The 26,351-nt window shown below is 40.5% G+C and overlaps 1 protein-coding gene across 4 annotated transcripts in view; it reads right to left on the bottom strand.

The window, feature by feature from the left end:
- Positions 1–26,351, bottom strand: part of usp32 (ubiquitin specific peptidase 32) — a 62,250-nt gene that overhangs the window by 13,452 nt on the left and 22,447 nt on the right. The window contains exons 3-22 of one of the 4 annotated variants that reach the window (XM_038693745.1): positions 22,155–22,260; positions 20,650–20,768; positions 20,077–20,236; positions 13,267–13,398; positions 12,985–13,092; positions 12,489–12,604; positions 11,619–11,681; positions 11,155–11,238; positions 10,960–11,021; positions 10,736–10,838; positions 9,573–9,789; positions 8,845–9,026; positions 7,069–7,209; positions 5,819–5,984; positions 3,377–3,534; positions 2,232–2,313; positions 1,988–2,062; positions 1,212–1,350; positions 1,014–1,119; positions 603–776 (exon numbers count right to left, since the gene is read on the bottom strand). In XM_038693745.1, the coding sequence (XP_038549673.1) occupies positions 603–776; positions 1,014–1,119; positions 1,212–1,350; positions 1,988–2,062; positions 2,232–2,313; positions 3,377–3,534; positions 5,819–5,984; positions 7,069–7,209; positions 8,845–9,026; positions 9,573–9,789; positions 10,736–10,838; positions 10,960–11,021; positions 11,155–11,238; positions 11,619–11,681; positions 12,489–12,604; positions 12,985–13,092; positions 13,267–13,398; positions 20,077–20,236; positions 20,650–20,768; positions 22,155–22,260 (2,493 nt within the window). The remainder of the gene's footprint in view (positions 1–602; positions 777–1,013; positions 1,120–1,211; positions 1,351–1,987; positions 2,063–2,231; positions 2,314–3,376; positions 3,535–5,818; positions 5,985–7,068; positions 7,210–8,844; positions 9,027–9,572; positions 9,790–10,735; positions 10,839–10,959; positions 11,022–11,154; positions 11,239–11,618; positions 11,682–12,488; positions 12,605–12,984; positions 13,093–13,266; positions 13,399–20,076; positions 20,237–20,649; positions 20,769–22,154; positions 22,261–26,351) is intronic. The other 3 variants (XM_038693748.1, XM_038693746.1, XM_038693747.1) reach the window with 3 other exon arrangements.

The raw sequence follows: 26,351 nt of genomic DNA, 5'->3' as shown, positions 1-26,351 counted from the left end.
TGAATCAAAATGTGATTACAGTTGTCGGATTGTGTGCTTATGTTGCCACCTGCTGTCAATCTCATCTGAAACCACATCACCACAGTCTGGACGAGGCTGAGTTTTTATGGTTGTTAAATAAATTCAAATAAATTCATAAATAATGTAAATGGTAAATACACATCCGAACAATAGAGGCCCTTAGATTAGTCATTATCAGCGTTCCAGGAATATAACTACAATGCTGATGGGACATTCTGAGCCTTAGTACTGTCAAAACTATTGATAATGCAACATGAACAAATTGATTTTTGTAACACCTAATCTTATTATTTGTCTTACTTTAATTTGGGATCATAATGATGCTATGTTGTTTTGGAACTACAGTTCAAGTAATTTGGGGTGTTTGGGGAATGTAAACAGGAAGTATAATGAGTCAGATAGTTAGCTGTGGGCTACAACTTTAACTTTTTAACTTTTGTAAGTTTTTATTCTTCCTCCCCACCTTCAAATCTCCCTCACTGTTTGAAAACCTCCGTCTTAGACCATTATGCCAGAGCGAGGTGTATGGTATTAATTTTATTTGTAGATAACAGTATTTGACCAGCAGTGTGATCTCTGACCTCAGAGGCCACTTCCCAGTCAGGCCGGCCATCGCTGTCCTTCAGCTCCACGTAGGGTTTCTCGTGGACTCTGTTTAGATCTTCATGGAGGCCGTCCAGCAGGAAGGCTAGCAGCTCCTGGGAGTCCTGCTGCTGGAAGCCATTAAAGCGCGGGGCGTACTTTGCTATTGTCCACTGGAGAAAAAGTAATAATATCATAAATTGTATTTCTTTGCAAAAGTGCTCCAGTAGCATAAACACCAAAAATAGTGATTCAGCTCCCAGAAAGGGGATCAAAAAAATTATTATATCTATTATTAAAACAGATGCTACACTAAAGCTTACTAAAGTCTCAGTTTGCATGGCAGACTGAGAAACTACAAACACACTAATATCTTTCATGAGCAGACAGGAATGAAACAGCCCCTTTACCCTGAGCTTGAGCGGAGCCACGTTCTTCTGTGTCCCGCTCCAAAGCTCCATCACCAGGTCACCGTAACATTTGGCCATGTGACCTCGCATCCCGATAGGATTGGTTCTGTAAACGCACCAACACAGGCCAGTTAAAATGGTAAGGGTCGGGAACAATGGTGGCCAGATTTATGCCAAAGTGATGCACTTAAACGGCACCTGTTGAGCTCATAAAGGTGTCTTCCTGAGATGAAGTAGTCTGTGAGAGGCTTGGTGTTGCTCACACACTGGATACTGGAGTTCATGAAGCAGGTGTTTCCAAGGTTACTGAGGCCAGTGGCTCCTTTCTCTGTAGGAACTGGGATGGAAAACAAGGACATACTTGTCAGATTTAAAGTATTACTCAGCTGAAGAAAAAACACTTAATGAGCATAGCGGGCCTTCTTTAGCACTAATGACCAGAAGAGGTCTGCAAATTTCTGCAGAAAATAATATGCACAAGATTATTTTGTTTTACCAAACCATAAAACATCCACATAAGGTATTTCAAGTTGTTAGTAGGCAGCATACTAGCACTGCTGAGTGCTGTACTATATCAGTAAGGTCAGAAACAGAGGTGCTCAAAAGACTCCCGGTCTTCCTATCAATTCAATTCAGCTTTATTGGCATGAATGGAAAACAACATTATTGCCAAAGCTACAAATAAATTACAAAAGATCCATCACTCTGGCCCTGACTACTGTCATTACAATTACCTATTACCCAGAATACATTTAAATCACTATATTTTGTTGGAGCCTTTTATTGACAATCATTCAATGAATGATGCCATTTGCCTCCTACTGTATACAGCACAATGAATAGATGTGATGTGTTGAAAGATTTGCCATCAAATGTAATGTTTGTGTAACGTCTACCAATGAGAACGGGTTTTTTGGACTTGAACTACCAGTCTGCCGCTGTACAAATCGCTCATCCAGCGTCTTCCCACTTACCTTTGTGTCTGTCCATCTTACTACTGTTGGCAATGAAAGACATCTCCTCAGGCCAGCTCATGTCTTTGTTCCTGACTGTGGAGGAAGAGAAAGGATTTCTGTGATTAAACCATTTCACTTCAGCTTTCATGTGCCATTAGTCAGAAGGACCGGTGGTCAATGATAATATCTGTATATCTTCTTTTTGAAGAGAGCATTGTTGATTCTGGAGACAAATGTTAAGAAGAAAAAGTGGTGGCGGTACCTTCAATCACTAATTGCTGCTCATCCTGGATCTTCAGGCTTTCCAGTGTGTGATCTTCATCGTCCAGGAGGGTGAGGTAGTTCTGCAGGACACAGAGAGGAGAAAACATGCTGAAACTCAGTGTGGTTCATCCAACGGCTTTATAACTTTACATTTATTAGGACTATGGATTTGTGACTCAGATGTTCTTTCCTTAGCTTCAGTTCATTTTAAAAGTAACATTAGACATTCACCCCGTTAGGGGCCCTAAAAAAAATAAGGTAGACCCTGCCAGGACTGAGGTTTGCTGTGCGGTCATTTCATTGAGGAATACATATCATGTAAGCACAAAAAATTATGAAGGTCTTGAAACTACATTTTGACAAGGACCAGTTTAAAGATAGGGCCTCAAGATGTGAGACCCCCACCCCCCCCTTAAGGCCACCAGCTGATATTGTGACTTGTTGGTATATACTGCTAAATACATTTTGCAATTAAAACAGCACAAAACAGCTGACACACAATACGCCTGGGGCTTTTGGAGCACCTGGAGTTTGCCCATTTTGGCCGGGAGACATAATTTCTTTAATTGCCAACAAGCCGATGTTCAATTGTTAATAGTGATACAGATGTTTTTGGACTCAGCTTGCCACTAGCTGATTGATCTTTAAATCTGTAACCTTTTATAACAGGTATTTTTTCCTCATGTAAAAGGTCTTCATTGTGGTTGGACATGTTTCAAACAGCATTTAGACCTTAGGCTGGATTATCAACTGAGCAAAGCAGGAAACTGTCCCAGAGTCCCTGATCTCCAAAAGCCCCAAAAAAGTCCTAGGGGGAACTTCACTCTGTCATTTTGTGGTTCCCATTTCAAAATAAATATACAGAAATCCTGGGGGTTGTAGTTGTTGAGGTGGTAGTGGTCTCTTAATTTCTAGGCTGACACTGTTGAATAGTTTCAATACATCTGGAAAATGGATGGAAAATAAAAGTAAATCCATGACTAGATTAAAACATCATAAAAAGTTTTGGTGTTATAGTGAACCCCCTCCCAACATTATCCTCTACCTTCATCCTTATGAAGACTTTGTTACTGGCTGACCAATATCTGATATTTCATAATGTATAAAAGTAGCGAGGGCTCTTGTGACAGCTTTGCGGCCCACCTCACTGTTGTAGAGCCACAGTCTCATGTCCTCCTCCTTGATGCGTAGTCTCTGAGACAGGTAGAGGTGGATGTCCTTAATGGTTCCCATGCGGCTGAAGCAGCCTGTGTAAGCCAACATCCTCTTCAGAGGAGCGTTGGGGGATGGCACATTACCTGCTAAGGTGCACAAAGAGAACAGAAACATTCACTAACTGGCACAAACACACAGTCTGAACACACTCACTCCCTCTTTTTTTTTTTTTTTTTTTTTTAAATTTGGTGCATGTTTGTTCTGGTTTTTCCTCAGCTGGAAGGACTTCAACTGACATTTCTTCTTTCGGTTATACCCAAGCCCCCAGATGCAAACAACTCATCAATACCAACAACAGCATTCTGGTGACTGAGGATTAGTTGTAAGGAAGCAGCAAGAAAGGGGTTTTTTTTGTCAATCAGCGCAAACGTGATTGGTCAATCAACTTAGAGGATTTAGTGGACTCAGATTGGATTAAAGGTCGGGTAAGCAATTCTAATCCAATACACGTCTTTTTGTTAAATACAGTGTATCTCCTCATGTATGTGTATGCGTTTGTACACAGCCCTGGCTCTGTCTTACTTTCTAGCTTGCCAAGATACGCGGTTGTTGTGATGTCAGCTATAGTAGCAGGAAAATTGTGAGTATCGCTGTCTGGAGCTGGTGTGCTGGCTCTGGGGCCGTCTCTGCATGTTAGCTTAACAGCAGCAGCTGTAGTGACAGTTCGCGAACCCACAACTTAGCTATCGTTAGTTACATTACTTGCTGTGTTGTTGTTTGCTTTATATCATGGTATTTGTCATGGTGTTGGATTTCTCCAGAATCACTTACCCCACCTTTAAATCAAATACAAACCAATCGGTATTAGTCCTGTTAAATAAATTTAAAAACTGATTTGAAAATGATTGATAAAACTACGGATTTTAATATTTGATTTTCAAAAGTTATTTTTTCCCCCCCTATCTACACAGCTTTGCTATTCAATTATACTGAAACATCCTCTACACTTGTTCGAGTGCTCTACCATTGCCTTAGGCTGTCAGGAAGACATTAGATGGAATAAGATGCATAATTAGATCCATTTTAAATGATTTGGCCACATGCTTGAGAGAGGGTTTCAATGCCCAGCAATGACACACGGCTGCTCAGACACAGTATGAGTCATGATGGAAGCCAAGCCCCCACTGGGGACTCAGGTGTGTGCTGTGGCCTGAAACCTGACACGCTGACTTGATTTGGACCAGCGCTCTCATGCTGAGTGCTGATGTCATGCCCAACCTGATTACACTGGAGCAACTGTGTACATCTCCTTGATCTACTTTCTTTTTGCAGTGAGGCATTTTCAGTTTATACTTGTCCATTATATCAAAGGGATAATAAACACTGGAGTGAAATCCTGCTTCAATTATTGTGTGAGTGAGTGGTGCTATGTATAGGATTTCCTTTGTTAGCACATTAGACCTGAATTGATTTAAATGCATTTCAAAAGGAAGGAACATGTATTTCCAAGTGTCATCTGTCTCTTAGCTGGATACAGGCAGATTGACGTATGACCAAAAGCACATGTTTTGGGAAAAACAGAAAAAGGTATTCAAGCTAGCCGGCTTGAACATGGAACTGCACAAGCAAGGATCGGATCTGAGTTCATACAGATGCATTCATCTGGGCCCATCGACTTTGGTGGAATTTCTACATTAGTAAAGCTTCCTGTTCTACATCTCTGTGAAGGACAACTGACATTAATGGTGGCTATTATATAAAGGCTATTACATATAAAAGGGTTGAAGGGCTCATCATATTTTTATCCACAGTGGAGACATCTCTTCCCGCTGTGATGACATCCCTGCTCAGGGAAACAATGTTTCCACTGGCTCTGACATTTCCACCTGCAGCATGGAATTTCTACCTGTAGTGTTTTGACTTGCAGCTTCTCATAGTAATGCATTTTAAACCAGGTGTAAAAGGGGCCAGCCAGTGGACTTTCATTTTGTTTGCTTTTCTCAACCGTGGTGATTTTGTTTCCTGAATTTCTTTTCTGTGTGTTGATCAGAAAGTTCTGAGTGGAGAAATGGAGCAAGATTAAAATTTGGTCCATTTCCTGTCACAGTCCATCCCAGACTCTTTAAAATACTGTTTCCTTTTGACACTTTGCTTTGATACAGCATAGTAATAATACAGATGAATGTAGAGCACTAGAACAAGTGTCATCAAAACTAATACTTGAATGGCATGGTCTGTGAAGACTGGAAAGGTTCGACAGCTTTTAGAGCGATCAGCAGGCTTTCCCCTTTCATTCATCCCACTGCCCACTCCAGAGCACTGCCAGGGCTGGATCAGCCCACTCCAGGAGGATTAAAAAGGGGGATGCGGGGTAGCTCAATGAAGCATTTGTCGACGGCTTGCTCTGGTCTTGCTGCAGGCTTATGTTACCTCTTTGTGGGGGCAAATATGGCGGGAACATTCGCAGGCTGGTCATACCCATATTGACCCAGATGTTGGACTGGGGGGAGCGTGTAGCAGGCTGCTGACGGAGGAACAGGAGGTAGCGGGGGAAGAGCTCGAGCTCTGCTTGGCCTGTCTTGCTCTCCAGGATAACCTGCATGGGTGGAAGGGAACATTTCAAGTCTCCGCCTTTTCATGAATGGATCATTCCAGAAACCTATGACCAGGGTTCGTCTCGCTCTTGTCTGTAAGGTTGCTTTCAGTCCTGTAGCTTAGGTTAAAACATTTTTTTCTGTCAACAACTTGGTTGTCTTTGATAAGTGGCACTTCACTCTTTCTATAGAGAAAGAAATGGCTCGACCTCTCACTATTGATCATTTACTGCTATACTATTCTGTGGACTATAATGTAGGGGCAATGGTCAGCTCCCTGAATGCTGCAATTATCATGACAAAGCTTTGGAACATTTTCCTTTCAATGTTTTATTGAACTAACATCAACGCGTAGGCCTTTAAATTAAACATTCAAAGTATGTGCAAGGCATGCCTGTAACTGTCATATCGATATATAGTTTTCAGGGATTTACAGGTCACAAACAGGCCAAGTCTTAAATTTCATAGTTTACATCTTTCCAACTGGTAATAAGGTTGATAAAATTGCCAGGGTAATTACTGAGAAACTGGAGCATGGCATCACTGAAAACAAGTTGACAGCTCAACAAAGACGAGCAGTCAGACAGTCTGTAAACAAACCTCCATCTTAGTCAAAGTTATTTAGAGGATAAAACTCAGGCGGAGGGTAAACTTATAACTCAAACCATTCGTTGTGAAAAAAATATCTCAATTTACAGACAGACTTTCTGATTCAACGCTGACCTACTGTACTTACTGTGGTTGTGCTCACACACACTTGCCACACTGCCTGTGCAATGAAGGATTTGTACTGACTTTCAGTTCCAAATAAAGTAGTTTAGATAATCTCTTAATAAACTGCTGGCTTCCATTAAACCTCTCTGATCGCCTGGCCGCTTGTGTTTCTTGTCCTGTTGAACTGTGTATGAAAATTCTTTAAAAATAAGACCTTAGTTGTAAAAAAAAATCAAATATTATCCTTTAAGTCTGAGTTGTTCAAGTCTCAAGTCTACAGCTCTGCCGAGTATACTGTGATGTTAATATTTGGCGCATCAAAGTGATAGTGAGGTTCATTAGTTGTTGAGTGGGTGTGCTGTATTCACTCACCGGACGCGGCAGGCTGAGGTTGGCACCGTACCAGTGGTAGAGCGCCCGCCACACCGGCTCTGGCACCGTCTCAAAGTCTCTACCAGGTGCCAGCTGCAAGGAGCGCTTCAGTCTGCCACCCTCCATGGTTAACGTAGGGGCCTGCAGGGGCACAACACAGATATCAGCATTTAAATACATACACCAAAGACACTATTCTGCCTACTTGAATTACAGATAATAGACAGAGACAGTGGCCTAATGCTATGCAGAGGCTGGCAGCCTGCTATCATTACAGCAAAATGTAGAGATAAGACAAAAGGAAAAGGAAGCACCATCTGGTCCCTGGGTGCCTTTGCCAGCAGAGGAGGAGTGCCTCCTAATTGGGAACCTCAGATCATTTCTTCTGTCAAACCAAAGAATAAGCTGGCAAAAATATTCTTCTAACACACTGTTTGTCTTGTTTTAGATGTGCTAAAGATTGCCAAAGTTTTAAAGATGAACAAGCTATGAAAGTTGCTTTAACGGTCTTTCAAAAGGTCTAGATCATATCTATCTTTTAAAAGCATGGCTTTGTAGAACAGCTGATTGCTGTGAACAGAGGGGCTTGGTTCAGAAAGCAAAGCCAGAGGGATTGTACTGATATTTGAGTTTTCCCTAAGTAGCTTCACTGTTCTCATATGTCAAACATACACCAAAGCAAAGCTGTGAACATGATGTATAATCCATGCTACATCATCACCTCCCGACTGTGGCAAGTGGCTTTTCTGATGTTACCACCAGGTTGTGATGATTGGAACTGAAACAGAAATAACTCCGGTCCGCAAATAATAACACAAACTGCTCCAAACACAACACAAAAAGCTTCCTGTTTACTGACTGACAAGGTCGAGGCTGAAGCTCCAGCTTATTACAATACATTAAAAACACACTAATGCCAAAATTCTATGTTTGATTTTATAGTTTTGTCTGTCATCAAATTATATATATAAAAAAAACATTTTCATTCACATCACTACAAATGTTCCAAAAACTACAATGTTTTTTTATATTAACCCTGTGCTTCTTAAACATTCTAATTTCTCTCAAATCATATTAGCGTTCTCTAATATTAAAGCACTATTTTGTAAAATACACTTATTTGCTTTCTCTCTCATAATGAGGCTATCTGTGCAGCTAGATTAGCTTAGCATCAAGACAGGAGGCAAGTGGAAAAAATTAGCCTGTTAGCTGTTCCAACAAGAAATAGTTCTAGATCTATACAATCACATAATTGGGACTTTTACCTTTTTATTAATGTGTGGGTTGTGGTAGTGGGGTATTTTTGATCTTTGAACAGCGCCAGATGAGCTGCTTTCACCTGTTTCCAGTCTTTAAGCTAAGCTAGGCTAACCATCAAATCCATAAATTTGAGACCATTTCATTTACTAAAGACTGCATTCATTGTTTCTTTATAGCTACTTTTGTTTACAATTCCAATATTAATTGACTTCAATTATACATTGATGATTTACAACTCTTGTATGTTCGCGCCTGACCTGCGTCCAATTACAATTTCGGCCCGACCACACTGCAATGTAAACTGGCTTACTGGATTCAAAATACAATTTGGAGCTGCATCAAAGACAGATGTAACCATGACCAAAATGACAGTGGTTTTAAATATGAACACCTATGTACTGTCAATAAGATGGACAGACTGTGTGAGGCAGTCTGCTACACATGTCGTTCAACTGACTTGGTACTGCTCATAAACAAAATAAACAAGGCAGCAAACACACACACACACACACTTGCCTTCATGAGGTCAGTGGTGACCAGGGGCTGGTTGTCGATGGCTCCAGGTCTTTGTGCTGCCAGCTGGGAGGGGAGGTGGCCGTTGGCTCCAGAAAAACACTGATTGTTGTTGTCCGATACATTGTGCTGACGGGCAAAACAGCTCTCTGTGGCAGAGGGAGCTACCTGGGGGCTCAGGGCTGCTGGGACAGAAGGGAAAGCCAGTGAAGGGATGAGAGGCAGCAACCAGGCAAAACACATACAGGGAGGAAAAAACTGAAATCACACAGAAACATGAAGAGAAAGTTTTACAATTTACTCTACTGTCAAGTTGTGATGATTTCTTCAACTGGCCTAAGGTGTTTTCCATTAGTTTGGACTAGTTTGTAAAGATTCCGATATAAGTGCTGAATAGTTCACCAATGTAAAGCCACAACAAAATACTACATTAGACTGTATCCTAAATAAAAAAATGGTTAACAACTCTATCCATGGAGCTAAAATAAACTTTGTTGTTCACCCTACCCTATCACTTGGTTGATGGGTTGCTGATTCTATCATTTTAATGTCAGGCTCATCAATGTGCTGCTCTGACTTTCTTTTTTTATTTAGGCAGAGTACTTGGAAAGAAACTTTTGAATTCACAGCAAAAACTTTATTAAACTGGTGTGGACACTGAAGATGTGTATGTTATGCATGTAGTTTTGTTTTTCTATGCTATCTACTGTATGTGCAGTGTGTTCACTGACCAATCTCTGTAGCCTCTGAGGCGCTGGACACAGCATCAGGTGACCTCTCCTCAGTGGGGCTGACTGGGCTGAAGGTTCCCAGTCCTCCCAGTTTGTCTGGCGGGGTGGGCTCCACAGTGGCTGTGGCCATCGGGGTTCGCAATGAGCTCAGGATGGACGGCTGCTCCACCACGATGCCCTTATGCTCCTGGACAGGAAGATAACAGCAGGGACTGCCCTGTCATTGTTTAAAGTGATACCTGAGATTAATGTGGTGCTTGCTTTCATGACAGTCCATGCTTCTGTCCCAGTGTGATGTTACTGTGCAAGATGCAGTGCTAAACCTGGTCCGATAAACTTGCATGTGCACAAACTGCACAAAATGATGTGGTTGTACATTGTGAAAGAAATACAAAGTCAGAAGAAATAAGAAATGTCAAATTAAAATGATTATCATATACTCAGAACTAGGCTACATTTTCTTAATTATTTACCCTGGTTCGGAGACCTCTAAACTGCAAACCAAATTTCAGATTTTTACAGTGATTCCAATAGATCTACTGTTGTGCTGCTTCACCAGTTGGTAAATGAACAGAGTCGTCACAGAGCCAGGATAGATGGGCAGAAAAACTGACCCCCCAAAATGGCGACAAGTGCCAGTACAGTCACGTCAAAACAACAACTCGTAAATAATTTAACATGACAACCATTAACTTCTCCTAGCAACAGCTGCCACTAACCACTTCAGTGTTGACTGAAAATGGTGTCATTATAGATCGGTTACTGTAAAATAACACACCCTGCCAAACAGGAAATGTCTAACATGAACACATCATCAGACTGAATGATGAAAATAAAACTAAATGGCAACTCAGCTGGAATATCAGGATAAGAAATATATACTTCTTTCTACCAAAAGGTTTAGTAACTTAAGTGACAACCCTGTCCGATAATACATACCTGATATTTACACTATGAGACTTGTTTTCAAATTGTCTAGCAACGACCCGTATTTTTCTATATCCCTGTAATGAAACACTAAGCACTTGTGAACGGTCCTTTACAACAACTCATGTAAGGCAACACTGGCTATGACATTATTTAGACAATGCCTGTTTAAAAAGGTTATGTAGTATTAATATCAGCGCATTACCACACATTTTGCCTTTGTTAACTTGACTTACGTATTTAACATAGTCCTTCCACTGCTGCCACCACAACATGGAGATGAGAAACCAGTTCTGGCCTGGCTGCAGCCCATGTCTGCTCTCCCTCTCTAACCAGCCCCTATACACCCACAGACAGAAAGAAAGACATAAATACAATAGAAAACATTCATTCAGTCAAACCGTGTATTACTCAAAAGTTGTACACATTGACATGACAGATAAAGAGGACAGGTATGTACCTGATGATTTGTCCCTCCTCCCCAGGAGTACCAGGCCTGAGCCCCAGGACTATGTGGCAGACCTGGACCAAGACAAATACACAAAGATATGCAAAACACGCAGAAAATGATGATGAATAAATACATGAATAAATACTGTATCTCAATTTCAACACTAATACAAGTTATACAACGCTAGTATGTGGATGTACTGACCTGGAAAAGCAGGTTTAAGAACTCATTGGCTAAAGCGCTCTTCACACTCCAGATCTGGTAGTCCTCCAGGGTCAGGTGACCCAGCTGGTGAGGAGTCAACAAACAGAAATGTCAGCATACTCAGATTCACTATTCGCAAAATATACACTGCTTTGAGACCTTGAAAAGGATGGAAGAAAATCTACTCATCTATTATGGTTATTGTGGGTGAAAATAGCTTAGAAGTAAGACAAGAAAGCAGGTGACTGGAAGGTTACTGTAGGTGTCCTGGGCAGCTCCCACTGACAAATATGTGCAACTATGTGAATGTAAAGCATGTTGAAGATGGAGTTGAGTGTAAAGTGGTGTTGACTTTCTCTGAATCAAGGTTATAAAAACAAATTATATTACGGGGCAGAGTTCAAAGGATTAACTTCCTGACAGCTACATCAATACTGGTTCTGTCACCAAGATTTGAGTCTCACCTTGGTCGTGTCGTGCATCTTCAGGATATCCTCCACTATGTCTGACACGCTACTGTGCAGCTCCTGTAAAGTAGCAAACACCGAGCACAAAATGTGAGAGGAGTAAATTGTAAGTATATAAGTAAGTAAATAATCTGTAACCGTGAAATCATAACCATAAATATATTTGATCGGGCATCAGCTCAAGCCGGCTCTCTTTACCATTTAAAGAAATACTCTTATTTTGAGAATAAGATGAAGAGATCGATATCAATCTTATGTCAATACAGCCAAGACATTGTTAGATTGTTAGCCTAGCTTAGCATAAGGACTACAGCTACGAAGAAGAGAAGGGGGAGCTGGCCTAGCTTTGTCCAAGGTTGGAAAAAGTACCCGGTAACAACTTTAAAACACATAACCCCCAACATGCTAAAATTGGAATGTGAAGATTTATAGAGAGTTATGTGCTGGAAGCATTTCTTCAAGGCCACGTGCAGTGACTATGTGCAGTCGCATCACACTTCACATTGAGGTTGCGGGGACTGGTGCCATTGTGATTGTACAGAGACCAAAACCTGTTCTCACTAACCAGATCTGGGAACTTTTACTATAGCTAGAGGTACTGGACAGGGTGCTGTTCGCATAAATAAACTGTTGTTCGTCAAGAAATGCTTCCAACACACACAAACTCATTGTCAGTTTGACACAAATAAGCACCAGAGAGTCATGAGGTTTCAATGAGACAATGTACTAAATGAAGGAATGTTTGATGTTTACATCCTTGATAAACCTGTAGAGCAGGGCACTTTATCCACATACAATCTATATATATATCTATACTCTGTGTATGTGTGTGTGTGTGTGTGTGTGTGTGTGTGTGTGTGTACTTACAGGAAGTGTGTCTGTGCGATTGTCCTTCCACACCTCCAGCAAGGCCACCACCATTTCATGGAGTTCATCTCGAGACAGAACCCCATCGCGGTCCACATCAAAGACTTTGAAGCAAACTGGCAGTGACAGAGAGCAGTGTGGTGGTGAAATACAGATGTGGTTATGAAGCATAATACGAGTTTCTACGGCCTAGAAACCCAACACCATGCTGATCACTATCAGCAGGAAATCCAATATGTTTCCATTAGTGGCAGTGCAAATGTAATTTCAAATAATAAAAATTCTGACGACAACAGTGATTGTGCACTAGTGACCTACAGCACCAATCGACACTTTCCAAAAACATTTTTGCTTTTCAAATTACATTTTAACTCCAGATAACAGCAACAAAAAAAGAAGCTGTCTGCACATCTCATGATAAAAAAGTTTGGTGTGATTATGTGAAGCCTCTGGGATTTATTTATCTGTACTGATTTAAAACCACAGCATGGCTTACATTTCTGCCTCTCAGCGATTGGCCCCCTGCAGCATGCAGAGAGTCCACAAGAGATCTCTTTAAAGTCGATGTGATTGTCCCGATTCTCATCAAAGGCATGAAACAAGCCTGCAAAACAAGATCAACAAACACAGATAATATTATACAATGAACATGTTTTGAACAGGGTTATTTTTCACTGCTAAGGGCTTGAATTTAAAGGTCTAAATACCTACTTAGGGCCACGATCATCTAATTTATAGATTTATTATTTGACACTCCCAATTATAAATATTATCTTACCTTCACTCAGTGAGGCATGGATGGGAGGAGAGACCAATGGGACAAAGGTTTCCAAGTCAAAGCGGCCGGTTCTGGACTGGGCTTTCAGCAGCCAGTAGCGCTTCTCCAAGTCTATAATGTCCGACTCCTCCACTGCAGGACAGGAAACAGAGGAAACCAAAGTCAAAAATACAATCCGTGCAACACTGTGAAAAGGGATCAGTTCCCTGATTCCCTGAGGTTTGCAGTGTTGTTCAATAAAGGAAGAAAAAGTGAAAGTTAAACTACTGGAGCCACAATACACATAATAAGCTTAAAACCACGGTGAGTACAAGTAGCCAATGCAAATGCACTGTATGCAGTATGTAATACATATAGCAAGCAGGTAGCAGCCTTATACTGTATACTATACTGTGGGTAGAATAAAGTATATGTAGACAATATCATATCAAAGTTATTGCAAGTTGCAGAAGTTAAGTGATAAATAAAGATGATCCACTGGAGGTAAAATAATAGGTAGAGCTGTATAAATGTAAGAACATACAAAACATTGACCTTTCTAAGCTAAAGACTCATGGACAATATACAACAGTATATTATATAATATTTAATGTCATTTTGTAGAACCGTAACAGAGTATAATGCATAGAAATGTATAAAATGATAAATGAATAATGAATATGGCGCTTAAGTGCAGATCAGCAACATTGTGAGCAACAGTGATAATGTTCTGACTGGTGGGTGGAGAGCCGTTATGGCAGTGTGGGAGTACGGACAGCAACAGTGACACCGCCCCACACTGAGACACACTCCTCATCATATAATAGCTGAAGGAAGAAAGGACCTCCTGTGGCTCTCAGCAGAGCGCCTCAGGGGGATCAGTCTGTCCTAGCTGCCTGACCAGAAGCGGGTGGAAGGTGTCCTTCATGATAACCAACTGCTTGGTCGGTCTCTCAACAGTCAATCTTCAGTCTTATCTTGCAGCTTGTTTAGCCTTATGGCAGTGTCCATCTTCAAACCTTCTCCAACACACCATAGGGTAACAAAGGGGATCAAGTGGGGAGCACAGTAAACATAACAGCGGTCATCATACCACAGCAAACTCAAGGCGGGGTTATGTAATTGACTCAACTTGTAACGAAGTGATACCGATCAGACCAATATAGCATATGAAGCTGCAGGGGTCACTGAACCAGCCTCCCCCTTTCAGCATGCTAATCCACAGCTTAAGGTAATTGGATTCAGCAGCTAGCGAGCTAGCCTTTGGCGTGGAGACAATTCATATGACAGGTGTCAAAAGACAAACACACAAATCAAATGGCAGTCACTTCCTGGCAGAAAGTGGCCTGTGGCTTCTCAATAGTGCTATTAAAAAAAACCTTCCTGAAAGCTTCTTATAAGCAGCTACTGGTCACAGTTCCAGTCAAATTGTGATGACTGTGGTTGTGGTGGTGCGTGTCCCTCTCTCATCCAGGTTTTGAGTCCATGTAGTGCAGAATAACAACCTTGGTCTGACTGGGAGGACCTAAATCACCTTTACTGCCACTGTTAAACTCCTGGCTCAGACGTTTTAACTTAAACAGACTAAAAGGGAGCAGCGAGTACGAAATCAATGATTTAGAACGTGAAAGGGGACTATATGGAGATGACATGGAGGGAATAATGTGAGACTGATAAATAATTAAGGCTTATAGACTAAGGCAGGAGAGAGCATTAGAAACTCATGACTAACTTTCCATCTCAAAGCTCAGTTGGACATTGCTAACGCAACAAAAACCAGGAAGATCATTTCCTACACAATAAAATCATAAAACAAGCACATGCTCGGCCATGCACTGTGCACCTAAACAATAAAGCTCAGGCTAAAAAGAAGATGTATTAAGCTCTGAATATCAGTGAACAGTGGGGGGATGATACTGCAGGCTTTTTGAATACACACATGATTAGTCCTTGTAGACGAGGAGGAAACTAAATAATTGTGTTTCATGCTGAACATGCAGACAGATGTGCTACCGTCTAACTGCTAATCTATAAAACTCATTACCCTGACTATGGATCGCCTCCTGCACATCTTCCATCCATGTCAGGGTCGCTCCTTGCTTCTTCAAACATCAGTGTAGAGCGATGTTACATCAGCGTCACTCTTTGTTATGATGGCAGATGTTAATGATTTGAGTTTGACAGTCTTCTCTGCCAAATGCTAAAAGATTTTAAACGCATTAGTGGAAAAAGAGCCTAAAGACCTAAACTACCGTCACCCTTAAGATATAGAAGACCAGCAGAACGTCAGAGTTGGTTTGACTCCTTAGCCACAGGCCTGTAGGCAAACGCTGCTAATATAGATTTTTTGGAAACCAAAATATGCCTCACAAGCAGGGCTGGGTGTTCACTGAAAACTTTCAACAATAGTACTACTGTCTCTAATGCTCCACACAAACAGTTATTCATGAGTTAGAAATAATATGATGCAAGCTTTCGGCACCTGACAGTTTCTATGTTCTACGAGCACATATTGGTTGTTAGAAATTCGTTTTGAGGTTTGATCTCAAGCCCTACTCATAAGTCTAACAATGAAAAATATAAATTCCTACTTATTTCTCTTTTAATGAATGACAAAACTAATCAGATGAGATTACCTTCTCTATTAATGCCACTTAAAAGGTTGAACCGAGCAGAGCTCAAACAAACAGTTCCAATAATAGTTGTTCCAGAAGTGACCATGAACGACAGTTACAAGGTATCTGACATTGAAGAAAAGTACTGGCCACAAATTATTCTGCGTCTGCTTCTGTCTCTAAGGCAGGTGCCTTTTCTGGCCTGATACCCACCTAGAGGTGCTACTCTCTCCGAGTGACAGCAGAGATACCATACCATTATCCAGGGAACATCCTTAGAGAGGTGCTGCCACAGCCAGCATGTACCAGAGAACACTCCTCGTAAGAACGGCTCACAGAAACTACGTCATCCTGCCCGGAAGGCTGTTATTCCCACAGATTTCTACTCTCATAATATTGTGACCGTATCAGAGGCTAGCAAGTTAGCAGAGGATTCACTGTGCTAAGGTCTGCCATGAGTCGAGCTTTACGTTCTTGTCCTGGACAGAGTCATGATCCAGTGTGTCAGTCACTCTCTCTCTTCAAACACACACACACACACACACACACACACACACACTTAAGAGGATAAGCTGGGAGCAGGCAGATTAAAGGCAGTGTCCAGGTTCTCTTGACAAGACAGGTTCTTTCCAGCCCTCTGCCCTTAATTGGCAAAATAAAGCCTGGCTAAATTTACTTACCCTGCAACTTTTAAGAACTGTATCACTGCATGTTTTTCCATGTACTCTCTTTAAAATATGTACGGCCCAGAAAAACTGAAGAATTTCTTTGATGACTGGTCCCATGAAGACATAAATATTGACATATAGCACAACACAACTTCTTTTGGACTTACAACTCTAAATTTCTTACATACATACTGCAGTCAAACAAAAAGAGGAAGGCACATTTTATAAATATAATCTCTGAATTGAGATCCTGAAAACCAAAATCCCTAAGGTTGCCTAATGGGTCATCTAAAAACATGTTATTGCTGGGGCTGGGTAGTGTTTGAAACGTTTCTACTGGTACAGTTACAATACCTGAGTTTTGGTACGGTTGAGAAGACCTTTCTCTCCTGATATCAATTTTGATACCTCAGCTAAGGGTATTTGCCAAAACCAAGAACCGATCTGATAACAGTAATGTCTTTTTAAAATTTTTTTAAATCAGTATACCTTAATGTGTAAATCTGATATCTGTAAATTCTGACATAAGGTAACATGAGGTCAGGGATATCTGTCGCTCTTAAAGTTAAATCAGCAGCCCGCCCTGCCTGACTGACTGTAACTGACGGAGCTAACACTGAATGTTATAATGAAATTGACCCAAAAATAAGAATCCGTATCAGCACTGATGCCAATCCGGCGTACTGAATTGGTGCATCCCCAACTAAATCTTTGCGATACCTTCTGATAGGCATGCAAACCCCAGTCCCACAAAACTCTTTCTAAATTGAACTAAAGAAGCTGACGTTCTGAAATGTTATATCTCAATGCAATAACTTTAGCTAAATAGAATAAAACAGGCTAAATTATGATTTAAATCAGTAACTATGTGATCAGTGCATAAGTAAACACAATTAGTGACTAGACATTCGATGCATACAGTATTACATTACAAAAGAATTTAAGCAGTGAGGCTGAATTAATGTAGGCAGTGTGGGCTGTTCAGATTTTAGTGGGGATGGTGTATAGCCAGGTGTGCAATGTCTAAACTTGTAGAAGATTTTGTGTAGGCTTTTAATAAACCAAATCACACCTAAAAATAATAATAAATCTACTATACTACTTTTTAAGTGCCAGTGTATTATCTCCTAATAGGGCAAAATTACTTCAGAAAAGCTTTAAAACAGGCTGTCCAATTCAACAAGTGCACCTTTGTTCCTCATTTTAATAGAAGAAAAAATATATATTTATAATTGATCTTCAGGTCAATTAACTTGTTGAGCAGCTGAATACCATTCAGTGCTTCTAGCCTTTTCACTACATAATCACTAACAGGCACGAATAAGACAACACACTCAAATAACTGAAGTCAACCTTGGCAGATGAAGCGGTCAGTACTTCAAATAAAAGAAATATGGATATCACAGCTATCAAGCCTCTATGATCACTTTAACTAGTGCAGTCCGCATGGCGCAGGGCAGAGAGGAAATGGATCTAGATGGCAGCAGGAGGGAGGAGAGGCCTGGCTTGGTGAAGGAGAGATGGAATAATGAAAAAGGAAAATTGAGTGAATGAATGAGGGTGACAAGTCGAGCCTGTCAGTCATTTCCCAGGACACTCACTGTCACTTGTACAGGGAAAACACAAGTGTATAAAAAATGCAACGGCTTCATCCGAGCTTTAACAACTGTTGAGTCGTCGGTGGCATTTCATCTGTTCTCTATAATGGAGGCAGAGGAAGGTGTAGCAGGGGAACTATCTGCTTCACATCACAAAGACATGGCAGTATAAACGCACACACTTCCACATGCCTGAAAAGTCCAAATGTAGGTATTTTCAACTCAAGTAACTGAATCTAGGGCCAACAATGTAAACAAATATCTAGAAATAATAATTTCAGCCAAATGTCCATTTCCACAGTAGAACGACAGTCATTTCAAACTTACTGCTCTGCTGCTTTTAGTTGATCTTTTTAACAGAAATACTGTTTTTGATCGATGTTGTCAATGAAACAACATTTCCTGCACAGATGTTTACAATAAAACTGCCTTCCAGAAGTTTAAAGGGCATAATTCCTCTTTTTCATCGTAGGCTTTTAATGTGTAGATAATTCACTAATTGACTGCAGTCTTATGTCGATCAGTATTAAAGAACATGTGCACAATTATTCTCAGTTGTCTTAAATATTCAGGTGCCTGTTTGAACATTGAAACAGGTTTTGCTTGCTGTAACCATCCCTCCTGTTCATACTGACCATTTAAAGACCCCTTCCTAATGTTCTGATGGAAGCGATGGGGGAAAAAATCCAGTCCTTGTTTTGTGCCAAAATGGATTCCAAAGTTCATGTGAAGCAAATATGAGGCTTCACCAGTCCCTTCTTTGTGTTTCCACAGAGAGTTGAGCTACAGTGGAAGGATACTGACAGAAAGAGTGAGTTTTGTACGATAAAGACTTGATTTGTCAAACTTTGATGCCTGAAGCCTCATATAAGCTTCAGATAAACTGTGAATATTTCCAATACAGTAATATTATTACAGTTACTAATCCAAGTAACGCTTCATTACTGCATTACTGAACGCACCGTGCTTGATGTGAATGCCTGACTGCCCTGCAGGTCAGGGGGTGGTAGTGAAAGTAATTTAGTAACATAACGAGTAACAAGTCACTAGTAAGCCTTTATCACCCAGTAATAAGTAAAGAAATATTATTCCTTTTCTTTTACCCCAAATGGCCATTATCTGAAAACTGGCTTTTATTTAGGAGTTTATGGGATAGCATAAAAACATTTAACGAAAGACTAAATGGCTACTAGGCAGGCGCGGTATCTACTTTTTTCGGTATATGATATGTACACGTATATAATAAACAAACATAGCTGAGCTGCTGTCACTGTAACATGTATAACACTGTTAAGCCTACAATATAGTTTCTCTAAAATGCAATAGCTTACGTCCTGCTAGGTTTAAATACTTGTGGCCCACAGAATAATAAATAAGAGCCTTCGTCCAGAGATTCTTGCCCGAGGACCCGATGACACTTTACATGGTGTGCACACAGTTTCGTCTGTGTTGGCAGAGTTATTTTTCGTGTTTACTGGCCCTGCCGCGTTCTCTCACCACTCGCAAAGAGTCGCAGGTGAATGCAGTGGAGCAGAAGAAAAGATGTAAGCGAAAATGTACAGTGTAGGTTACAATCTGTCAGTGAATAAAGGTTGCAGCTCCAGCTCCTGTGTGTGTGTTGTTTACCAGCTGCTGGAAAAGTGAAGGGGGTCATTGCGTTGTCGATGACGTCAGGCGGTGTCATTCTGTGTTGCCCGCCTACGTACACTACAATACATGAGCTCAATCAGCATCTCTGTACAGTTTAAACGAAAGAGGAGCGTCTGTATTTTGATGGTACTGAAAGTCATACTGTCCGGATTTCTAAAGACCTGGTATACCGTACCATGATACCGGACAAGCCTAATGGCCACCAACTAAAATTCTATAAACATTAACAAGGAAACACATTTGCTTGTGTGGACAGGCAGTGTATGCAAATACAATGAAGATTTGTTTTTTAGGACTCACAGTGTGTGACGCCAGCCAAGGTCTGGTAGAAGGTGGGCGTGTCGCTGTCATCGGTGAGCGTGACACACACTCCTCCAGACAGAAGCCATCTGGACAAAGTGAAGGCCTCCTTGTTCTGTAGGAGCCAGTTCCTGAAGCGCTCATAGTTAACTTTGTCACCCTGTCACAACACACAATGAGGCTGTTAAAAAGCAGAAAGCCGGTCCGTACCTGTGAGTAACTCTGCCTACGTGTTCCTGTCTAAATGCTCACTTGACGGGTTTTATGATGATGATTTATTTTGATGGGATCAGAGATGAAATAATGAGCACACATAATGTATATATACACACATAGGATGCTACCGTTTTATCACTTTTATTTCCACGTGGAAAACTCATAACAAACACCTCTTTAATGATGAAAACAAACGCAACACAAGCCAAGGACAGAACATGGTTGATGAAGTTATCAGTCTGCAGCTCACTTTGTATTATTATCACCACAAGTCCAAAATGACTTAACAGAAACATTTGACTAGTGTGGCTGGAAATGTTTATATGTGGTGACAGACAGGCTATTGTGTCCGCTGACCTCAGTGAAGCACTTCTTGAGGCAGGCTGGGACTTCCCCATCAAGGACCTGCAGAACAGCTTCTATGTCTTCCCTTGCAGCATAGCCGCCCAGATCACTGGCAAACAGGCTGAAGAGGTCTGTGGGCGCACACACACACACACACACACACAGTTTCAGAAGAGAGTTCAGCCTTATCACAGGAAGGCAGGCCTCTTTGCACGTAGACGCTTCAAGGATGACAGAAGCTACCACTGTCAATAATGTCCTGATGGATTGGACTGCCTACAACACATCAACCACAACTATCAGATAAGGAAGACAGAAGAGACAGCGAGTGTGAGAGAGAGACTAAAAAAACAGCAGAAAAGAAATGTGGACATGAATAAACACTCTAATACCGTCATGACTTCTTAAACTCCACTAAGAACGCTATGATTAAGTTCTAAGACCTTATACACTCTAAACTTTCATAATTTGAATAGGAGCCAAAAACGTGAGTGCTGACCAGCAACTCAAATGAATCTATGTGGCATCTATGTGGTTTGCTGTTGACCTGCTGTTTCTCCCCAAAGATGATATCTCAGAACAAACATCTAAAATTTTTAAAAACATAAAGATATAGTATCATAAAATGATCCAGGAGACTCTGTTTTTATATTGAGGAACAGAGAGGGCATCTTTTGAAGAAAACCTTGGGAATTTTAAAGTGGGGGGAAATACGTCGTAACTCTACTGGCTTTTGAACCACAGTAAATGAAACATGGCTTAAATGGTTAACAGTTCTTGGACATTTGACTTATTAACACACGCATACATTTTAAACTTTAATGAGACAGGGAGGGAGATCTAACATCAGTGCACCTTGAAGTGAAGTGAAGTAACTGGGTGAATTTTTTAGAATCCGCCAGTGTGACTAATGAAATGGGATTTTCTCATGCCCCTGCTTTAAGAATTTGATAATTAGTCTGTTTCCATATGCATCACATGGAACTTAAAAGACTCCAAACTCCCTTCTGCACTGCCTGCTCCTGGCGGACAGAGCAATGATGAATTAGACGGCTGTGTGCCAGCTCAGACAGTCATGTTTAAAACCTGGGTCAAACAGAGTGGTGCAGCAGGGTGAACTGATCTATCTAATCATTTTTACCCTCTATTTGCCCTTCATGTGCCACTCAGAAGTCAGAAACAAGCAAGAAATGACTCTGACCTGGCACTAAACCAGTTACTGTAACTTGCTTGTTTTATGTTGACATGCAAACATCTCTGTTTACTTAACATAGTAGCCGGAGCTTCTGTTGTAGGTGTATAAACATCAGCTGGCATTTTTGATTAGCATATATGTGGTTTCAAATCTATGTCATGGCAGCATAGTTAGATCAAGTCAGATACTTTTTTCCATGACATTTCAATGACTCTGGTTGGAAACATCTACACACTGTGACAGATTAAACATTTAAGAGAACATGAAACAAACAGAACAGCATCAACACAGGTTCTCTGTTAACCCGGCCGAAACAACTCACACTTGGCCTTCTCCTCATCGCGTCCTCTGGTCAGAAGCACCAGACCCACAATCAGATTGTTGAAGTGCAGCCCTTTGGACGAGCCTCCAAATGAGGTGTAGATCACCTGAAACGACGTAAAACACACAGGACAACGTGAAAAAAAGAATCACCTTGTGTTCACACGTGTGCGCAGCATGATCAGCGAGTTAGCAGGAGACATTCACTACACAGCTGACAACAGGGCAACTCTGGAAACTGTCACCAGTGAGTCTAATTACAGCATTTTCCCGTTTCCAAATTATTGAAACGGTTTCACAGACAATAAAAGGAGTTGATACAACATCTTTAAAGTGAAATGTGCTACAACCCAGTAAAGCAGCCATGCATTTAAGGCAACCCTTGTGCAGAAGTTTAAATGATGTGAAGCCCATTCTGTAGTGAGGACGTCCTATTTCTCAAACAGGGTTGCAAGGTATACCAGGGTATGAATATTAACATGTACATACTATGTACATTTGCTTATTTATGGTATAAAAAAATGCACGAGGACAGAAAATTTCACCTGCGCATCTTTCAATTATTTCAAAGCAAGACTTTTTTAGACATACTTCCATTAAAAAAAGGTTTTGTCAGGACATGATACTTTATGAAATTATAATAATGCATTTGTTCAAACAGAAAAACCCTTCTATTTCTATTCCTTTAAAAGATAATTAACTGTTTTTATTATCAATAACAATGGTAATAATAATAATATCTTATACATTGAAATTTTCTAAGACAGTTATCCAGAAAATCTCATACCGTTGAAACTCTGTAACACAATTTACATTTTGATAGCAGAACAGTGGGCAAACTGGCAGATGAGCTATGACACGGGGTGTTGCATTACAAGATTACTTTGTTTGTGGGTACACACGCGTGTTCAAAAATGATGTTTTGGTTCAAGCATAATCTCTTTCAGTCTCCTCTCAACCCACACACAAAGAAACATTTGCCTACTCAGACAGCGGGTGCTCAGATTTCTTGTATCAGTGACAAATGTTACTGAAAATGTATCTTTTTAAAAAAAAATTAGTTTTGGTGTATTTAAGCGGTTATTCAGCAGCATTTAGTGAAGAACCAAATACAAGAGATGGGGAGAGAAAGAAGGGGATGAGATGCAACAAAGTTCCTTCGCCGGTCTTGAGCGGGGGATGTTGCTGACAGTTGGTATGGATCTTAGACCACTAGCAACCAGGATGCCTCAAATATCTGTATTCTGAAGAATCTCAGTGGGAACCAGTCTTGTCTCTTACGATGAGTTTGCTTCAGTGACAGTCCAAGATGCGCCGGCTCAGGCCAGAGAAAATGCTCATCCTGCTCATCTCCAAACCGGCCACACTTGTTTCCTGTATCTAAGTTATGAAGGGTAGTGAGGGTAAGAAACAAACCTATATGACAGGTTCACATTGTCCCTGTAGAAAATTACATATGCTGAGGCAGATTTAAAAGAATATTTTGAACTAATTTCTTGTTCTCCTTACCTTAAAAAGAAAAAATTAAAAAAGGCCTCATGTTACTTGATGTGTTTACTAGCCTCATTCTGTCCGCACTCCATGTGTTCAAATGGCATTTAGACAGCTAACAAAACAGAAAGGTGAATATGCAAACAAATGAATTATTCAGAGCTTACAAGAAGACAAAAGCGTAAGTCAGAATGTCAAATCTCACATCCCCATGTGTGGCGGTGGGCCCGCTGACCCCTCCTCCTCTCATCCCTCTGATGAGGAGAGACAGACAAAGACATTCTTGAGATTCAAAGATTGAACCTCAGAATAGAAGGAGTGAGAGAGAGAAAGACGCAAAGACAAACTAACCCACTACCAGCTTCTAAATCGCTTTTACCAAATTATTCTTTATAGGTTAGGTTATTATGTGGTTTGTGTGTATGAAGTATTCCAGTCACTGTACATGAGACACGAAGTCTGTAGCAACTTCAGATAGAGACTAAATTCAGAAACCGGCTGTTGATTTTCCCTTATGTGAAGGGCTGGAGTTAAATTCTGTTATTTATTGTGAACGCTGATTTCTTCTGATAGACTGAAATGAGTGTAAATCTGCTCCTTTCTCTTACCCTAAAGGTAAGGCATTTTAACTACATGTGTAATATTTCATGTTATTGAAAAGTTAGTTTACTGTATTAGTATGATATTCCATATCATCATTCCTAAATGCAGCTTGTGCTGTATACTAAAACACAGTAAAACTAATGAATTTCTTTCAGGTAAAATACAGGACAAGACTACCGTGTATGTGTATGATTCAAATCATTTTGGGAGTTTTTTCCAGGGTCAGGGCTTGTTGTACTGCATGATTTCTACAGCCTTCAAAAATCCAGATCAGCTCAGATCTTTCTTGGGAGTCAGAGGTCCATGCTAGGGGGCGCTGTTGTCATTATGCAAAGCTGCACAAAAGGGGAAGGTTAGGGAGCAGTGTGTGCAAACCCATGTTGTCTTATTTGCATGTGAGCCCTGGAGAGGTGACTCGTCTTCTGTATTCTATTACTGAAACTACCTTTCCAATGGTTAAAAAATAAAATACTCTAACTGCTAAAACTTCTTCATTGTTAATAGGCAGGAATCAGTATCAACAAATTTTAACTGTGAATACATATATGGATCTATTTATTAAAATGTAACAATATGTATGACAACAGAGTGGGTTTTATTTTCCATTTTATATTATACATTCCTTATTTTTATTATTATTATTATGTGGGTTTTATCCTCCATCTTATTTTACATTAATTATGGCTTTAAATCCCTTTTCTATGTTCATTGTGTCTCTTTTATGTGAAGCACTTGGTGCATGTCATTTGTTGTAGGGCTTTGAGCTGCATTTCTTGTATAAAAAGTTGCTAAACAAATCAAGTTTATTATTATTATTATTTGTTTATTTATTTAAACTGATTGCAGTATTCACACAGAAATTCAGAGGAAACACCTTAAGGAAGTAAAATGAGTCATATCTTGCTGCTAGTGTTCACGCTCAATGCTTTGAGGACATTTACAGCCATCGCCCATACAGTTACACTTAGAAGAGATCAAATTATGAAGCAATTTTAAAGCATCAAGTATTCCATCGTGTTTACATAAAATGAACTTCAGACATTACACATGCTGCCTTCTATTTTTGTTTCAGTTAGATCTATTCTCTCTAAGTTCTGTTTGACTAAACTGGCACAAATTTGATTCCTTCGATGTCAAGTTGCATAAAGGTCAGCCGGTATTCTTAAATAGCTTAACCCTGCTAGAGACAGGCAAAGTAAACAAGATGGATAGTCCTGCTTTTCTATGGTGAAAACCAAACACCTCTGTCTAACCTCTTACCAAGAGTTTGCTTTCATGCAGCAGGCTGCCCAGTTTGTGTATATACTGTACCAATGCGTGACAAATTAAAGTGACATCAACATTAAGTGTCTTGGTTAGGTGTTGGTCCACTTGTCATAGTTGGCTGAACTCTACTGGAAGGATGATCAGCATTCTTCCAAAAGATACTCTCTTTTTTTGATGGTGGTGGAGAATTCTGTTTAACACCAAAATCTCCTTTAGGTGTTTCGTTTGGCATGAGATCAGGTGACTGAAGGCCATAGCATGTGATTCATTTTCATCAAACCATTCAGCGAGCCCTGAGCTCAGCATTGGACCTGTCAGTGGCCTGAATCCAGACACAAGGTCTGTTTTTGGAATTGTGTCAGGAGATCTTTTTGTCTCATTGGAGGTACATCCTGGGCCAAGCACTGGTGGGCTCTGGGATGAGCGGCTGTCTTGAAAACACGGGGTGTGGCTTTGTGGTTTAGGTTCAACAACATTTGTGCAACTCTGTTTCCAACACAATGGCCCTACCCTCCTAACCCTGAACTCCAGTTCAGAGCAGCTCACAATGGTTACATTTTGTTGCAACTTTGTCTGTTTACTTTGTACTGTTGTTTAGCAACTGTTGTTTAGTTTTTTAGTTAGTGGTGAAGAGGATCTACTTATGGACAATATTCCTGTCTGTCCATGTATTTCCTCATCACCATATTGCATCATTTTGTAGTGTTTGCAACTGTTGCACCACCAATTCAGGTAACACCTACTTGCAGCTCTGCCTCATGAAGGTCTGTAAGATCAGTTGTGCTGTGCACAATTGTATTCTGTATTATTATTATTAAGTGATAAGAAGTGACAAAAC

This window comes from Micropterus salmoides, unplaced genomic scaffold, assembly GCF_014851395.1.
Source record: "Micropterus salmoides isolate LMB-PRFRI ecotype aquatic unplaced genomic scaffold, ASM1485139v1 Ms_hic_scaffold_3, whole genome shotgun sequence".
Taxonomy (NCBI): domain Eukaryota; kingdom Metazoa; phylum Chordata; class Actinopteri; order Centrarchiformes; family Centrarchidae; genus Micropterus; species Micropterus salmoides.
Note: the sequence above shows the minus strand (reverse complement) of the source record. Positions and strands in the feature narration are given on the sequence as shown.